The sequence below is a fragment of the Phocoena phocoena genome, chromosome 1, assembly GCF_963924675.1.
Source record: "Phocoena phocoena chromosome 1, mPhoPho1.1, whole genome shotgun sequence".
NCBI classification, from domain to species: Eukaryota; Metazoa; Chordata; class Mammalia; order Artiodactyla; family Phocoenidae; genus Phocoena; species Phocoena phocoena.
The window spans coordinates 139,605,144-139,624,403 of NC_089219.1; the positions used below are offsets into that span (position 1 = coordinate 139,605,144).

At 41.3% G+C, this 19,260-nt stretch overlaps 1 protein-coding gene across 4 annotated transcripts in view; it reads left to right on the forward strand.

Moving 5' to 3' along the window:
- RGL1 (ral guanine nucleotide dissociation stimulator like 1) overlaps positions 1-19,260 on the forward strand; it is a 177,260-nt gene that overhangs the window by 133,179 nt on the left and 24,821 nt on the right. For all 4 annotated transcript variants that reach the window (XM_065896243.1, XM_065896338.1, XM_065896312.1 and 1 more), the window contains 4 exons: positions 525-740; positions 4,709-4,812; positions 8,393-8,477; positions 18,897-18,986. In XM_065896243.1, the coding sequence (XP_065752315.1) occupies positions 525-740; positions 4,709-4,812; positions 8,393-8,477; positions 18,897-18,986 (495 nt within the window). The remainder of the gene's footprint in view (positions 1-524; positions 741-4,708; positions 4,813-8,392; positions 8,478-18,896; positions 18,987-19,260) is intronic.

Here is a 19,260-nt window from a genome sequence, read left to right on the forward strand (position 1 = left end):
ATAGTTTTTCCTTTTGTATGTTTCTTAGTTTCTTCATTTTAAATAATGGGAAATAGAATAGTGACCTTGATGAGTGTCACAAGTACTGTACTTCTGTGGATCACTTTTCAGGTGGTCGTTCATATGCATTATACACAGTTCATGATCATGAGTGTCCAGGACGTACCATGGATATGATTTTGAGGTCAAAATAATCTTAACCACTTCTTTTAGATTAGTAGTACAGATTTTTACCTGGCTTTCCTTCCAAGACAGAAAAGTCAAAATGCTTTTGGACATTTAAATTTTCTTTTGGTCATCGTGTTCCATTTGTTCAGTTGAGCAGATTTAGAAGGGAACACGTGGGCTTTTCTGATCAGTTAATGTATTAATTATTTACTTTTTTCTATTGAAATGAACACCATGAGGCAAATCAAGTAGGAAAGGGTTATTTGTCCATTCACAAAGTACCAACTTACAGATGACATGCTTTGCCATATGAAATGTGTGTGTTGTCCTTAAAGTCAATTCCTCTTTTTTTCTAGCAACTATTCAAGAAAGTAGTGCCTCACCACTGCCTGGGCTGCATTTGGTCTCGAAGGGACAAGAAGGAAAACAAACACTTGGCTCCTACGATCCGTGCTACCATCTCTCAGTTTAATACCCTCACCAAATGCGTTGTCAGCACCATTCTGGGGGGCAAAGAACTCAAAACTCAGCAGAGAGCCAAAATCATCGAGAAGTGGATTAACATTGCTCATGTAATTGTCTTTTTAAAAATATTCTTTGGGTTTAATAGATATGGGAGATTATGCTGCCATCACTCTGATGTTTCCATTTGGTTGAAAAGCAGTCAAAAGACCATATGTGAGGGCCCATGGGTTTTGTTTTTTTTAAACATCTTTATTGGAATATAATTGCTTTACAATGGTTTGTTAGTTTCTGCTTTATAACAAAGTGGATCAGCTATACGTATACATATGTCCCCATATCCCCTCCCTCTTGCATCTCCCTCCCACCCTCCCTATCCCACCCCTCTAGGTGGTCACAAAGCACCGAGCTGATCTCCCTGTGCTAGAGTTGATCTCCCTGTGCTATGAGGCTGCTTCCCACTAGCTATCTATTTTACATTTGGTAGTGTATATATGTCCATGCCACTCTCTCCTTTAGTCCCAGCTTACCCTTCCCCCTCCCTGTGTCCTCAAGTCCATTCTCTACGTCTGTGTCTTTATTCCTGTCCTGCCCCTAGGTTTTTCAGAACCATTTATTTTTAGTGTAGTTTTTAGTAGAGTTTTATACTATTTTAGTATAGTTTTTGTTGTCCTTCCAAGGTAAGAAAAAAGTTGCCTTTCTTAACGTGGGAGTTTATTTATTTTTCCTCTTTAAAAAAATTCGTCCCTTGCTCACTTCTTTCTGCTCATGGGCCCCTTCCGGGTGCAGTGGAATGTCTGCTTTTTCACAGCCTGAGTGTTGGTTCTGTGCCGTGTCCAGTAAATATCAACGGTGGCCTCAGTGTCAAATGGACTGCTCTGACAATGCAAAAGGATTATCTCGCACCCTTCCAGTACCTGGGAGCATTCTATTTTCTGCAGACTTGAAGAGCCAATACCTTCTTAGGATCTCGAATCTCTTTTCTAAAAGACTGAAATATACAGATTTCACATTAATCAAGGGCTTTCCTGAGGGCTTTATATCTGAAGTTGGAGGGGCAGAGTCTATTCCTAGGCCTGAATTACATTCTCCTGGGTGTCAGTCCAGTCTATGGGATCAACTCCTTCCATGCCATATGACCTTGACCTTCATTTATCAGCATCTTATTTCATGAGTGAGGAAAGGTGAACAGTATTCAGTCAGTCACCACATATTTCATGAGCCCCTAAATGCTTCAGAGCTACAATTTTATGTCCTTTGCGGACATAGATAAGCTAAACACAATTGATTTGATCCTACAGGAGCCTATAGTCAAACGAGGAAGCTAAGGTATACTGGAATTATCAGCCTGGGCTGAAGAGGAGTAGGGCCGTATGACATAAGTGCTGTAAAAGTGGAGGAGCAAGAAATCACTTCTGACTGGGGTGATCCAGGAAGGTTTCATGGGTAGGATGACATTTGAATTTAGCTTTGAATAATTGATAGGATTTTGGGTATTTGAAGATTTGGGAAGATTTTTTTTTTTCTCAAAAGAAGAAATTACATCAGCAAGAGCTATGTAGTTAACAACAATTTTGACAAATAATTATTATGTAAATATACTCTGTTCTGGGCTATGTGGGTCAACCCTAACCAAAACACATTTTGTTTTCTACCCCATTATATATTTTTCTCATTAAGCCCCTATCTGTGGGCATAAGGCTTAAACTTACACATTTTTGCTCTTTTTTTTTTTTCACATTCTCTTTTGTGGTCTTTGATTAAATAGCAAAGCCATAACTGTGCCAGAGAATTTGCTTTATTTTGAGTCTGTAGGTGGTCTGATACCACAGACTTTTTAGTACATGGAAAAATACTATATGGAAAAAAACAAAAAAATATCTTATGCAACTTTGACTTCTCCTATTCTGAATTGAGGTTATTTATCGACAAGTAAGAGCTACAGAAGAAGTTCTGATAGAGCATGGAATTTCTCTGTCTTCTTAGACTGATAAGAAAAAGTATTTTTTGGCCACAAACGCCATATCATTTATAGTCATCTACATGTCTCAAAAGAAAATAGTCTATCTACTTTTAATCTGTTCAACTGCTTAGAAAATCTGTAGCAAGCGTGTAGCATCTGTATATGTGACAGGGTGACTCAAACAATGACTTTGGCCCATATAAATATCAATCGTGTGTTTATGTGATAATAAGAAATACAAGTTGTATAATTTGAGATATATTCCAAATCCCATAGCACGTGCTTAAAAGCCAAGGGTCCTTAACTCTTGGTGATGCAGTTTCCCAGTGTGGAGCATGCTGTGTCCCTTGAAATTGTGTAGGTAACTTAATAAAATAACAAGACTCACAGGTGGTTTCCAGCCAAGATTTATTTTACTTTTCCTGCATTAATCAGTCATTTTCTATTGAGAGGATGTTTGAAAAAATGATAATTTTACATGCAGTAAATATTTCTGACCTAACATGACTGTATTTTCTTGGACTGGCCTTACTGCTACATTTTTACTTTTGTATCACCTCTCCTCAAAGATGATTCCTTTTCTAGAAATGGGGCCAGATGCCCCTTGTACTCCTTTAAACCCTTAGCTTAAGCCTCTTTCTGAATAATGTGTTCCATATGTTTATCACAATTTGCATGAAATATCTGGGCCTGAGTCCCTTTATTTATTGCAAGTTTCCTGATTTTTAGAACATAACTTTTGGATTCTGAACCTTCGTTGAACCATGCTGTCATGGGCTTGGTTTCCAGACTGACTGTAATTCAGAGTGGGAGCTTTCTCTCTCTCCTTAGCTTTCTCTCTCTTTCTTTTTAAATAAAGGGAAAGCATTGAGGCGTTTAAAAAGCGTGGGCATGACTTTTGTAAAGAACTTTGGCATTTACTCTAAGAAAATGTTGTGGGGTTTGTTTGGCGTAGTAATGTTAAGTAGCCAGATTTGGGGGCGCCAAGTCAGAGAATGCCACTTTTCCTTCACAGTCAGGACTCGCGTGACTTCATGAAGTGATCTTTCAAGCGACGTGCATTTATGCCCAACCACCCTGGGTCCTCTTGCCCCAGATGTTCTGCACGAAGCCCAGCCCATGCTCACACAGTGCACTCGATAGTCAACGGTGGATGTAGTACACTCCCCCATACGCCTGCACACGGAGCATCTCCTTGGGCATAAGGCACTGTCCACTCTCTCGAGGCTGCCACCTTCCCCATTCTGGCTGCAAATGGGACCCTCTCCCTGACTGTTTCGCTGTCCCCTGCCATTCGTTCAGCAGGACTTTGACTTCAGGGTCGCTGCCTGCTGATGCTATAGACTCTGAATGGTAGCTGAAGTTTCAGGATCAGGCAGTCAGTCTTTCTCCTTCCCCAGAAAATGACATCCAGAATGTTTCCTGTTCTCTTTCTATTTTGTTTGAAAACGCTGCCAAAGGGAATTTTATTTTAAAAGCCCAAGTTATTTTGGAACCATTGTAAGTACCAAGGTGTTTCTGAATGTTTATGATTGCGGCACAAGCCCATTTGAAACCGAATGGATGTGTATAAAAATATTCCCTCTTGGCTAAGAACATAAAAGCCAAAGTTCAACTTGTGGTGAGTTTTTATTGCCAAGTTATATACCCCTCTCTGGACAAGGGTTGGTCATGAGATGTTTGATAGCATCTGACCTCGAAGCAGCTGCTGCCCGGTTCACTTTGTGGGTCTGAAGGATACAGTCATCTTTCATGTGTATTTTTAGGGCATATGTATGCTTTCTTCAGAAGAAAGTTTGCTTTCTCTAGCAAAGCTCTGTAGACTCACCTCCACTCGTGTTTTTACTGGGAAAGCTGGAAACTATAAAACTGTAACAACAACACAGAAAATACATTAAAGGGAGAAAAACAAGCGTTCAGGGCCAAAATCTGTAAAGTGTTTCAGTGACTGGGGTGGGAGCAAAGGAGCCACTTTTTGATGTTCAATATTTATACAGCCGCCTATTTAGTGGTAAGAGTTCATGGCAGCTGTGCTACCTCTAAAACAGGAAACCACCAACTCACTGTTTTATTGATATTTAAATGCCTTGTATGTTTTAATCACTCTCCCTACAGGAATGTAGAATCCTGAAGAATTTCTCCTCCTTGAGGGCCATCGTTTCGGCACTGCAGTCCAATTCCATCTATCGGTTAAAAAAGACTTGGGCCGCGGTGCCAAAGTAAGTTCCCAAGTGTTCTGCTCTGCTTTCTTTGGCTGGGCTGATTCGTTGCTGCATAAATGGTGTGGGTCCTCATTTTCAAAGCTCATATTATATAACTAGAGAAACATCTTTGAAAGCCTCTGTGTGTTCCAGGCAGGGTGTGTTTTACACATCATCATGAATGAGTTTTGAGGCAGGGCTGCTGCAGAAATCAAACTCATTCTCAAAGGGTGCCAAAGCCAAGATGATTGGCTTTGGGGATGATTTTAAGGATGTGCATATTATCTGGGCTTTGAGGGATAAGGTTGTGGAGTGATGAAGTTACAGCAATTTGCCATTAGTTCTGGTTATTTTTCAGCCACATTCCAAAGCCCTAAGCTGTTCCAAGCTGTGAGGGATAGTGTGTGCAGATAGGACATTAGTTCTTGCTATTCAACGAGAATCCACTTAGTTTGTTTCTGCTTCCGCCTATTAAAAGCTATCTTAATGATATTAAAAACCTCTAAGTATTCCTTCCTAGGTACCTGACTAAAAGTGATTAACTGCCCACATCCTGTATTGTGTTTTTCTTCACATTTCTTGCCATAACCTTTGGAACAATGAACAATTGTGTCCTTCCTTACTGTTTCACTGTCGCTCTCGCCCCCATGTCCAGAGCTTCACTGAACTCTAGACCAGAGGGCTTTTTGCAAAGGAGGGAAGAGTGAGTGAGGAGGCAGTTCTGGTCCCCCATGAGTACAGATTTAGATGCTGGGGCATGTGTCGTGACTACAAACTAGGTCAGCTACTTTCAACAAAGTCTCTCTCGGTTTGCACTAATCAAGAAGTCAGGCCATAACAGGGGAGGATGCGTGAACTGTTTATAACTTATATTGTATGCAGCACAGTCTATACTGTGTGTAGTGCAGTCTGTGCCGTGTGAGGCACTGTCAGTTCCAGTCGGGAGCCAGGCCAGCTTGCTCCCCAGGCAGGCCTGCCTTGTGCATTTGGTGGGCTCTGTCCTTAGAGTGGAAGGTCTAGGTACTCAATTTCATCAACTCACTCAGAGCTGCGTAAGCCTGAAGGGACTGACACTACCCAAACTCAACAGAGATCCAGATTGGTAAACCGGAGTTTCGTAGATTTGTGCTGAAAAAGGGGTGCCAGAGTGTTCAACCTACTGGTAAGCTCACATTCTCTCTCAGAGGAAAGGCTGCTTAGGGGAAGTCACGTTATTTATTATATAATTGTTTGATGGGTTTTGAAGCAGGTGATCTTATTGCCTGGTGTTATAGATCTGCAGACGCCTCAGCCACTTGGACTCCAGAGCTCGTGTTCTGTTACCTCTCCGGAGAAAACGTGGCAGATAGGCTTTTCAAAGTCCAGTGCAGTTTTCTCGATTACCACTCTTTTCTTGGGTTCTTTCTCCTCTTCATTAGTTTGAATGAAGAAGGTGACTCTGTGTGAGAGATTAGTTAATTGATTTTCCTCTGCACAGGAGTCCTAGGAAAGATAAGGATCATATAAAATCATTTAGATGTTAGGCCCTGGCGAAATATGATGGGAAAATCAGATGCGTACAGCATCCCCATCCTCAGCACCCCAGCCCCACTCCTTCCTCTCATCACTGCTCCTCAGCTGTGGTATCAGCAACAACGGGACAGTCAGGGGCTAAAACGAAGACTTGCCCCACTGCACCCTTCTCTGGTGGCACTGAAAGGTAATCCTTTCTTTCCTTGGTGGTTGATAAGTAGAACACTATAGAAAGTCACTTAGCCAGGCAAAGATTTCTACCATAGCAAATCTGAGGCTAAAACACAAGTAAAAAAATTAGTGGACTTGTTTCTTCATCTCTTTGGTTACCATATGAGAAGGTCCATTCTTCCAGCTGGCTTTTTTTTTTTTTTTTTTACATCTTTATTGGAGTATAATTGCTTTACAATGGTGTGTTTCTGCTTTATAACAAAGTGAATCAGTTATACATATACATATGTTCCCATATCTCCTCCCTCTTGCATCTCCCTCCCTCCCACCCTCCCTATCCCACCCCTCCAGGCGGTCACAAAGCACCGAGCTGATCTCCCTGTGCTATGAGGCTGCTTCCCACTAGCTATCTACCTTACGTTTGGTAGTGTATATATGTCCATGCCTCTCTCTCGCTTTGTCACAGCTTACCCTTCTACCTCCCCATATCCTCAAGTCCATTCTCTAGTAGGTCTGTGTCTTTATTCCTGTCTTACCCCTAGGTTCTTCATGACATTTTTTTTTCTTAAATTCCATATATATGTGTTAGCATACGGTATTAGTCTTTCTCTTTCTGACTTACTTCACTCTGTATGACAGACTCTAGGTCTATCCACCTCATTACAAATACCAGCTGGCTTTTGTATTTAAGAAACACCGCAAAACAAACCCCAAAGCCCTATTCTTTACAACATGGGTGTCTGGTTTGTGTCTTCATTGGTTGGTGGGTTCATATTTTAGCAGGGCTGCTGGAGAAGTATCACAGTTCCCGAGAGAAGCCACTTGCATATCAGCTCTATATAGTTTCTATTGCTAACTTCAAGGAACAGGGTTAAGAGATTTTATTCAGTTATTGCTTTCCTGATGACCCTTTATGTTAATAACTTTCAGTGGACAGAGAAGACATCTATTTCTTTCTGTTTATTTAGGCCCACATGCAATTAAGTTCTTAATGAGTTTTTCCAAAATATAAATAGCTTTAACGATTTTCTTAATTCTAAGAGTAATACTATACTCATGGTAAGACACGTAAGTTCTTAGTAATGGCTTTCTCACAATAATGAAAGTGTTGCATATAGAATGACATTGCCTCTGTTAATTCTTTGCCTTCAGGTCATCCTCTCAGTAACCCTGGAGGGGTGTAGAGAAAAGTGCGAGGCCCATGGAGACGTAGTGTACCAGGGAGGCGCAAGGGAGGAGTAGGTGCTTCACATGTGTGATCGTGGTGACCTTCACAGCCATCCTGCGAGGGGGCTGTCACTGTTTCCGTAGTGCAGATAAGAAAACTGAAGCTCAGGAAAGTTGAGCAACTTGTCTAAGATCACTTAGGGAGTGAGTGGCCGAGTTGGGATTGGAACCCATCCCCTCTGACTCCAGAGCCCGTTCTGGTTCCACCATCTACTCTGACTCTAAGAGGTTCAGGAAATTTGGGTTCTGTACTGCAGCTCTCAGCAGTTAGTAGTGGAAGCTCAGACAAATCCCCAACCCTGGCATCTTCATCTCTCAAACGAGGGGACTGGCCAAGAAGAGTTCTCAGGTCCTGTAGGGCTGTGGGTGTGTTGCTAAGAGAGAATTTTTTTTAACTTGCCGAAGAGAACATGTCCCAATTAGACAACTTAATACCCCAGTTTAACGATCTTTTTTTATGATTATAACATGCATGTTTAGAAAATATCCCTCTCTTCACACAGGTGATCATGTCTACCTGTTAAAAAAAAAAAAAAAAAAAAGCCACCCTGCATGAGAAAGGTCATTGGCTTTGTCTGTGCTCATGTAGCCCTCCCCTCTGTAGCCAGAGGTACTGAGGGCACCTGGGCCCAAGGTGTGGGACTTTTACTAATCTTCATTTCTTAATGTTTTCTTCATTCCTTTGTAGGGACCGAATGCTGATGTTTGAAGAACTTTCGGACATCTTCTCAGACCATAATAACCACCTGACCAGCCGGGAGCTACTGATGAAGGTGAGGGCGCTGGGTTGTACTGTGCTGACCGCTCTGGCATCCGTTCAACGGAAGGGTAGCTTGAGGGCTCCTTGGATGCCTGCAGTCCCTTGAGAGAGGCTACAGGGACTGGAAGGCAGGACTTTTGGTTTTTATGCCAAATCGAAGAAGCCTGAGGCTGAGAAAATTCAAAGTCCAGCTCCTCAGCTTCACTGCGACGCAACCAGATTGTGAAATTTGCATTGCTGCCTGTAGCTCCTCAACAAGCTGCCCTGGAAACACTGAGTGCTGGCAGTGAGGTGGGTGAGAGAGCATGGAATCTCCTTCTCAGCAAAACAGCTTCTAGAAGGACAGGGGCAAAGCCTGCAATTCTACATCCTTTATTTGCACGAGATTGCACAGCCAGTCCGTCAGCAGTATTTATCGAACACCAGATGAGTGCTGGCTTCTGAACGGCACGCTAGGTAAAGCTACAGCTCGGTTCATTTTCTTTCTCTAGATGTTTGTTAAACATCTGATATTTGTAAAGCATTTGACCGGCCTCTGGGAGTATGAAGAAGAACACAGACCCTGTTTTCAGGAACTTACCTGCTGGTGGGTGGATATAGACACTAAACAAGAACGAGTAGTCAAAGAAAGGTACAAAGATAGGTTGTGAGCAATCGTCAGAGGGGGACATAGACCAGATATTATCTTCACGGCCTCTCTATAAAGTAGATTTTATCCTCCTTATTTTGCAGCTAGCCAAGCCTCAGAGAGGTAAGGAACAAACCCGAAGTCCCACACATCTGGTAGGTGGTGGAGCTAGAATGTGAGTCCAGCCTGGTGAGACTGTAAAGCCAGTGCTTTCATCACTTAGGCATAAAACTGTTTCTTCTGACCACTTGGGAGTAGGAGGCAGGGTATGTCATGTGAAACTTCATGGAGAAGGAAAATAAGTTGGTAATTCAGTTAATCCTGATTGGGCATTCACTGTGTGCTGGGTGAGGGAGGTACAGCCGTTCTGAAGGCAGCCTCCAATCTTAAGGAGACTGCAGTCTCATGGGGGAGGCGAAGTGGGCAATTATGAAAAAAAAACCCCAGACCAAAAATAAAAACAAAAAAACTATGATATGTGCTACCATAGGAGGAAGCCCTGAACTGGGCTGTTAGAACAGAGGACCCTTGTCCTTAGTCTCCTTTTCTGTGAATTGGAGATGATAATAGTACTATTTAGTCTACTGATCTCATGGAATTGTTTTGAAGATTGACTAAGGAAATATTTGAAAGCCATGTGCAAATGTCAATTTTTTTTTAGTATTTCGCAAGCTATCTACATGTGAAACCAAAGTATGCATAACAAATGAAAATGAAGAAAGTATAAGTGATACATGTAAGCTTACAGTAGACACTTGGAGTAGGAATGAGAGTCAAGTGGGGATGGGGTTACTTAGAAAAGGTATCAGTTGATAACTGTTAGGTTAGTCGTTCCTGTAAGAGCATCTGTTACGGTCTTCTTGACTGTTCTCCTCCTAAGTCCTGCTTCTCTTCCTTCATGTCTCAGTGAGGACTAAATTTCTGCTTGAATCCTTCCTTGACACCCTCAGGTCTGATTAGGCCCCTTCCCATGTCCTCCAGAAGCCCGTCATTCCTCTGTCCTAACACTTATCATATGCTCCATTGGAATCGCTTGTGCATTTCACCTGTCTCCCTGCTGGCCTGTAAGCCTCTTGCAGGCAGGGCCTTTTTCACTGTTATGTCTCTAATGCCTAACACATTGGGCATGTAGCAAGTGTTCAGAAACTGACATCCATTGATGGACCTCCTAATTCACAGGACTTTAACAACTTGCCCACTCTTAGCCCTTCCTGGCGTAGATGATGTGAGCAGGGCAGGCTGTCTGCTGTCTGACTTTGGATTAGGCTCACCTGATGAACTGCATGCTAAACAATGCTTGGCTTGCTGAGGTCGTGTTACTCCCTGCTTCACATCCCCTTGGATTTGCAGACTTTAAATGGAAACTCATCTGGCTGGAAGGAGATGGCTTAGTGGTCTCCCTGTCAGTAATACAAAGCTGGACTAATTGGAGCCACACATTCAAATCCCAATAGCTCTGAGCCATCCTTCCGAAGCAGATAAATCGCATACTGTACAGCTCATTGCCTGGTGGCCGTCTTCTGGCTGAAACCTTAGAAGCGGAGCTATATCTAGACATTAAAGGTCCCATAAAACTTTCTGAAATGTAGAAGTTTACCTCGGTGCTCTAGGTTAAATTTCTTATACGTGGCTGGAATTCCAAAGATGAAAAACTTGGCTATGAATTCATGTGGTCTGCACATTATCGTTAACGATAGTGGAATGTTTTGGGCGGGTCATACGTCTCTGTGGGTCCCTTTCCAGTCATCTTTGTTTATTATTCTTCATACTAAGTATATAATTCTGGATATGAATTCTCAGCACAGTTGTAATGAAATGAAGGTACTTTGGTTTTCAGAAGAACCATGGCTGGTCTCTGTTTTTAATATGCCACTCCTGGACTTAAACTGATTTGTGGTTGGGTAATCCTAGTCGTGAATGACCTATCTTCTCTTCTGCTTCTGGACAGATGTAAGGTGCTACCTCTTTAATACTACGGCTGAGGCAACATCAGAATTAGCAAAAATCTGTGGTTTTCCTTTTAATTGTTGGAGACAAATGTTTTTATTTTACTCGGAGATTATCTTAAACCTGTTACTGTCTTATGATTTCCGAAACTTGGATCATTCCAAGCAGGTTATCTATGGAGTCTGCACATTTCAAACCAACAGGAAGGCAGAATCTCACCAAATCTTCTTGTTTCTTGGGATTCTTGGTGAGAACTCTTCTGGGTTACATTGCTAGAAACAAATGCTAGAAAGGCCCAGGCTCTGGTGGACATGTCTGTTTAGTGAAGCTCCAAGCACATTGAAGTCAGAGCTGGGGTAGAAGACCGTAGGGCTGGGAAGGCCTATTCACATAATTACCATTAACTGCTGAGCTGTCATTTAATCAACATGTATGGAGAGGGATCCAAATGTCTGTGTAGCACCCAAGTAGAAGAGGCCCCTCTGAGGCCCAGGAACAGGATGGATGAGGGCAGCTGTCCTTTGCCACAGATGGAGATAGAGAGAAAGCGAGACTCAGGTGAGAAGTTTGCACTAGAGGGAGAGAAAGAAGGACAGAGAGGAGAGGAGACAAGAGGAGAGTGGAAGGTTAATGGAGGGCAAGATTTGGAATTCATCCAAGCATGGGTGATGACTGAGGTCACAGGACTGGATAGTATTTCCAATTACCTGAGTAGAGTGAAAAACAAGATGACTTTGTCAGAAAGAAGAGTCATTAAGAGAGAGTGAACACAGGCAGCAAAAGGAGACCAGAGGAGGGACCCAGAGCGATGCAGTCACAAATCCTGTGAAGAGTCTCAAGAAGTTTCAAGGGATTGGTGTTGTGAGACCTTGCAGGGCAAAGGATTTAGGGCCAAGGAAGGAAAACACTTCCACATCCAAAACATGGTTGGATGTGGCACATAGGGGATTTCAGTTGACACCTCACCTGGAAGAGCTGGCACTACTAGTCAGTCTTTTTTTAGTTATCTATCCAGGAGTGGAATCTAGCTCTCATGAAGTCATGAAATCAGCAAACCTTCCAGCTCCTCATCCCAGATCTTTGTCCTCCCAATGAGGAGGTTTTCCTAAGTGCTTTTTTAGGATCCTACTTCTGTGATTCTCAGGAGCCTCTTAACTTTTCAGAAATCCTTCTTGATAATTTTAGGTATACCTGCAATAATGTCCATACATTAAATGTCTGTCAGTGATTGAGAAACTGAAAGGGAACCAGAATAACCTACTCCCTGGAAAGAGGTGGACATTGCATTCAAGTCAGAAAGAATTGATTTCTCACTCTAAGAAAATTCTCAAGAGTTTCCTCTTAGATAGCCTCATCCACCAGAAGGCAGGCAGCAGAAGCAAGAAGAACTACAGTCCTGCAGCCTATGGAACAAAAACTACTTTCTCAGAGAGATAGACAAAATGAAAAGGCAGAGAACTATGTACCAGATGAAGGAACAAGATAAAACCCCAGAAAAACAACTAAATGAAGTGGAGATAGGCAACCTTCCAGAAAAAGAATTCAGAATAGTGACAGTGAAGATGATCCAGGACCTTGGAAAAAGAATGGAGGCAAAGATTGAGAAGATGCAAGAAATGTTTAACAAAGACCTAGAAGAATTAAAGAGCAAACACCTAGAAGAATTAAAGAACAAACAAACAGAGATGAACAATACAATAACTGAAATGAAAAACACACTAAAAGGAATCAATAGCAGAATAACTGAGGCAGAAGAACGGATAAGTGACCTGGAAGACAGAATGATGGAATTCACTGCTGCGGAACAGGATAAAGAAAAAAGAATGAAAAGAAATGAAGATGGCCTAAGAGACCTCTGGGACAACATTAAACACACCAACATTCGCATTATAGGGGTCCCAGAAGGCGAAGAGAGAGAGAGGACCCGAGAAAATATTTGAAGAGATTATAGTTGAAAATTCCTTAACATGGGAAAGGAAATAGCCATCCAAGTCCAGGAAGCACAGAGAGTCTCAGGCAGGATAAACCCAAGGAGAATCATGCCAAGACACATAGTAATCAAATTGACAAAAATTAAACACAAAGAAAAACTATTAAAAGCAACAAGGGAAAAACAACAAATAACATACAAGGGAACTCCCATAAGGTTAACAGCTGATTTCTCAGCAGAAACTCTACAAGCCAGAAGGGAGTGGCATAATATATTTAAAGTGATGAAAGAGCAGAAACTACAACCAAGGTTACTCTACCAGGCAAGGATCTCATTCAGATTCGATGGAGAAATTAAAACCTTTACAGACAAGCAAAAGCTAAGAGAATTCAGCACCACCAAACCAGCTTTACAACAAATGCTAAAGGAACTTCTCTAGGCAGGAAACACAAGACAAGGAAAAGACCTACAATAACAAACCCAAAACAATTAAGAAAATGGCAACACATATCGATATGTGTTGGCACAAAATGGAAAACACATATCGATAACTACCTTAAATATAAATGGATTAAATGCTCCAACGAAAAGACATAGACTGGCTGAATGGATACAAAAACAAGACCCATGTATATGCTGTCTATAAGAGACCCACTTCAGACCTAGGGACACATACAGACTGAAAGTGAGGGGATGGAAAAAGATATCCCATGCAAATGGAAATCAAAAGAAAGCTGGAGTAGCAATACTCATATCAGATAAGATAGACTTTAAAATAAAGAATATTACAAGAGACAAGGAAGGATGCTGCATAATGATCAAGGGATCAATCCAAGAAGAAGATATAACAATTATAAATATATATGCACCCCACATAGGAGCACCTCAATACATAAGGCAAATGCTAACAGCTATAAAAGGGAAAAACAATAGTAACACAATAATAGCGGGGGACTTGAACACCTCACACCAATGGACAGATCATCCACACAGAAAATTAATAAGGAAAAACAAGATTTTAATGACACAATAGGTCAGATAGACTTAATTGATATTTATAGGACATTCCATCCAAAAACAGCATACTACACCTTCTTCTCAAGTGCACACAGAACATTCTCCAGGATAGATCACATCTTGGGTCACAAATCAAGATTCAGTAAATTTAAGAAAATTGAAATCATATCAAGCATCTTTTTCCAACCACAGCGCTATGAGATTAGAAATAAATTACAGGGAAAACAACGTAAAAAACACAAACACCTGGAGGCTAAACAGTATATTACTAAATAATCAAGAGATCACTGAAGAAGTCAAAGAGGAAATTAGAAAATACCTAGAGACAAATGACAATGAATACACGATGATCCAAAACCTGTGGGATGCAGCAAAAGCAGTTCTAAGAGGGAAATTTATAGCAATACAATCCTACCTCAAGAAACAAGAAAAATCTCAAATAAACAATCTAACCTTACACCTGAAGGACCTAGAGAAAGAAGAACAAACAAAACACAAAGTTAGTAGAAGGAAAGAAATCATAAAGATCGGAGCAGAAATAACTGAAATAGAAATAACACAATGGCAAAGATCAATAAAACTAAAAGCTGGTTCTTTGAGAAGATAAACAAAATTGATAAACCATTAGCCGGACTCATCAAGAAAAAGAGGGAGAGGACTCAAATCAATAAAATTATAAATGAAAAAGGAGAAGTTACAATGGATACCACAGAAATACGAAGCATCCTAAGATACTACTGCAAGCAACTCTGTGTCAATAAAATGGACAACCTGGAAGAAATGGACAAATTCTTAGAAAGATATAACCTTCCAATACTGAGCCAGGAAGAAATAGAAAATATGAACAGACCAATCACAGGTAATGAAATCAAAACTGTGATTAAAAATCTCCCAACAGGGCTTCCCTGGTGGTGCAGTGGTTGAGAGTCCGCCCGCCAATGCAGGGGACACAGGTCTGTGGCCCGGTCCAGGAAGATCCCACATGCCACGGAGTGGCTAGGCCTGTGAGCCATGGCCGCTGAGCCAGCGTGTCAGGAGCCTGTGCTCCATAACAGGAGAGGCCACAGCAGTGAGAGGCCCGTGTACTGCAAAAAAAAAAAAAAGGAAGTATAAAAATCTCCCAACAAACAAAAGCCCAGGACCAGATGGCTTCACAGGTGAATTCTATCAAACATTTACAGAAGAGCTAACACCCATCCTTCTCAAGCTCTTCCAAAAATTTGCAGAGGAAGGAACACTCCCAAACTCATTCTATGAGGCCACCATCATCCTGATACCAAAACCAGACAAAGATCCTACGAAAAAAGAAAATTAGAGACCAATATCACTGACAAATACAGATGCAAAAGCCCTCAACAAAATACTAGCAAACAGAATCCAACAACACATTAAAAGGATCATATACTATGATCAAGTGGGATTTATCCCAGGGATGCAAGGATTCTTCACTATATGCAAATCAATCAATGTGATACACCATACTAACAAGCTGAAGAATAAAAACCATATGATCATCTCAATAGTTGCAGGAAAAGCTTTTGACAAAATTCAACACCCATTTATGATAAGAACTCTCCAGAAAAGTGGGCATAGAGGGTACGTACCTCAACATAATAAAGGCCATATACGACAAATCCACAGCAAACATCATTCTCAGTGGTGAAGAACTGAAAGCATTTCCTCTAAGATCAGGAACAAGACAAGGATGTCCACTCTCACCACTATTATTCAACATAGTTTTGGAAGTCCTAGCCGTGGCAATCAGAGAAGAAAAAGAAATACAAATGGGAAAAGAAGGAGTAAAACTCTCACTGTTTGCAGATGACATGATATTATACGTAGAAAATCCTAAAGATGCCACCAGAAAACTACTAGAGCGAATCAATGAATTTGGTAAAGTTGCAGGATACAAAATTAATGCACGGAAATCTCTCATATTCCTATACACTAAGAACAAAAGATCAGAAAGAGAAATTAAGGGAACAATCCCATTCACCATTGCAACAAAAGGAATAAAATACCTAGGAATAAACCTACCTCAGGAGGTAAAAAGACCTGTGCTCAGAAAACTATAAGACACTGATGAAAAAATCAAAGATGACATAAACAGATGGAGAGATATACCATGTTCTTGGATTGGAAGAATCAGTATTGTGAAAATGACTATACTACCCAAAGCAATCTACAGATTCAGTGTAATCTCTATCAAATTACCAATGGCATTTTTTACAGAACTAGAACAAAAAAATCTCAAAATTTGTATGGAGACACAAAAGACCCCAAATGGCAAAGCAATCTTGAGGGGAAAAAAATGGAGCTGGAGGAGTCAGACTCCCTGACTTCAGACTATACTACAAAGCTACAGTAATCAAGACAATATGGTACTGGCACAAAAACAGAAATATAGATCAATGGAACAGGATAGAAATCTCAGAGATAAACCCATGCACCTGTGGTCAACTAATCTGTGACAAAGGAGGCAAGGATATTCAATGGAGAAAAGACAATCTCTTCAATAAGTGGTGCTGGGAAAACTGGGTAGCTACATGTAAAAGAATGAAATTAGAACACTCCCTAACACCATACACAAAAATAAACTCAAAATGGATTAGAGACCTAAATGTAAGACCAGACACTATAAAACTCTTAGAGGAAAACATAGGCAGGACACTCTTTGATGTAAATCAACAGCAAGGTCTTTTCTGACCCACCTCCTAGAGTAATGGAAATAAAAACAAAACTAAACAAATGGGACCTAATGAAACTTAAAAGCTTTTGCACAGCAAAGGAAACTGTAAACAAGACAAAAAGACAACCCTCAGAATTTGCAAATGAATAAATGGACAAAGGATTAATCTCCAAAATATATAAACAGCTCATGCAGCTCAATATTAAAGAAACAAACAACCCAATCAAAAAGTGGGCAGAAGACCTAAATAGACATTTCTCCAAAGAAGACATACAGATGGCCAAGAGGCACATGAAAAGCTGCTCAACATCACTAATTATTAGAGAAATGCAAATCAGAACTACAATGAGGTATCACCTCACACTGGTTAGAATGGGCATCATCAGAAAATCTGCAAAGAACAAATGCTGGAGAGGGTGTGGAGAAAAGGGAACCCTCTTGCACTGTTGGTGGGAATGTAAATTGATACAGCCACTATGGAGAACAGTATGGAGGTTCCTTAAAAAACTAAAAGTAGCATTACTGTATGACCCAGCAATCCCACTACTGGGCATATACCCAGAGAAGACCATAATTCAAAAGGACCCATGCACCCCAGTGCTCATCACAGCACTATTTACAATAGCCAGGACATGGAACCAACCTACAAATCAACAGATGAATGGATAAAGAAGATGTGGCACGTATATGCAATGGAATATTACTCAGCCATAAAAAGAAACAAAATTGAGTTATTTGTAGTGAGGTGGATGGACCTAGAGTCTGTCATACAGAGTGAAGTAAGTCAGAAAGAGAAAAACAAATATTGTATATTAATGCATACATGTGGAGTCTAGAAAAATGGTATCGATGATCTTATTTACAAAGCAGAAATAGAGACACAGACTTAGAGAACAAATGTATGGACACCAAGGGGGGAAAGCTGGTGGTGGGGGTGTGGTGGTGGTGTGATGAATTGGGAGATTGGGATTGACATGTATACACTAATATGTATAAAATAGGTAACTAATAAGAACCTGCTGTATAAAAAAATAAAATTCAAAAAAAAAAAATTATCAATAGTTTGGGAGGACTCAACCAGCCAGCACAGGAAGTGGCACATTTCAGGACACTTTCATTCATCCCCAGGAAAAACTGTAAGCAGGGAATCATTAAACGATACCTCTTCTTATTATCATTTGTAATAGGGAGACTGAAAATAGGTAATGAGTCACTATGGGTTCTGTCCCCAGTGATGTACCTGGACCTGGGTAAAGGCTGGTGAATGATAAAAGATACTGATGTCACACTGTCATTGGAAAGGCTAAGTCACTGGAAAAGATTCCCTCGTAGTCGTACAGTAGTGAAAAGTCACATGCTGTGGTCATATAATAAACCCAGGGAGAACTGACTAACGGAAAAACAATGCAATTATGCACTACTGAATTGTGAAATTTGCCTCCCATTCATGCAGTTCCTGGAAAATGAGAACTTAACAAGACCCCCCAAACCACAAAACCAAAAACACTTTATGTTCAGTCAGCAAAACTGGAGATTAGTCATTATGTAGAAGAGTTTGTTGTCGCAACAGATGGGAGGAGAGAAAGGGTAGCCATCTGTTCTCAGGCGCCAGGAGGAAAGATTGATTTGTAGGAGTTCCAAACCTGAGAGGCAAGTTGGGAGGATGGACTGGGTGAGAAAAAGGGGAGAAAAATGTATGAAGGTCTGGCTTTCATAGATCAGTGCTGGACTTCCTCAGAAAACTTCCGGTATAAAAAGTTTCATTTAGCTAAGAAATACCACAGAAATAGTCCCTTTTCTTTCACAGAATGCTGGCACAGGCCTTTCAGGCCAAGATCAAGAAATCATAAAATTTATAGAGGAAGAGGTCTTCATTTCCAGGATGTGTGATTACTTCAAGTGAAATTTGGGATGTGTAAAAATTGTCTCCAGTTCCAGGAATTGCCTACCTTGTATTAATGATTGATTTTATAACCAAATCAGGGGCTCTTCTTACAAAAGAGGGGGGGAAACGGGATAAGCCATGGCCACCAGGCACCCTCAAGAATAGATGGCTCAACCACTAGCCAGCCAAGTGTTTGCATAATAGTCCAGAGCCTGCTGGAGGCCTCTTCACTTTGCATGGCGTCCAGATAGCTGTGCAGAAGTTCCGCCCCAGAAACTAGGTGCCCCTTCACTTGCCCCTGTATCACTTTCCTCTGTGTGTGCTTCTGTTTCTTAGGAAGGAACCTCAAAATTTGCAAACCTGGACAGCAGCGTGAAGGAAAACCAGAAGCGCACTCAGAGGCGGCTTCAGCTCCAGAAGGACATGGTATGTAAGGCCCTGGGTCTCCCTGAGGGCCCACCACAGAGCGGCCCTATGTCAGGGGCTGGGCTCCTGCATGGCCCTGGACCCTTTAGTCTGCAGGGTGCCCCTGCCCTCAAAGAAGTTCCCCATTCTTTACCTCATCTGTTCTCAGCAGCCCTGGGAGGTCTGAAGCTATTTTCACTCCCGCTGGACCCAGCAGGAAATAAACACTGAAAGTCACAAATCACATTGTTTTCTGGAACATTTTTATTTTCTGGAAGTGAGGGAAAATCTGCGG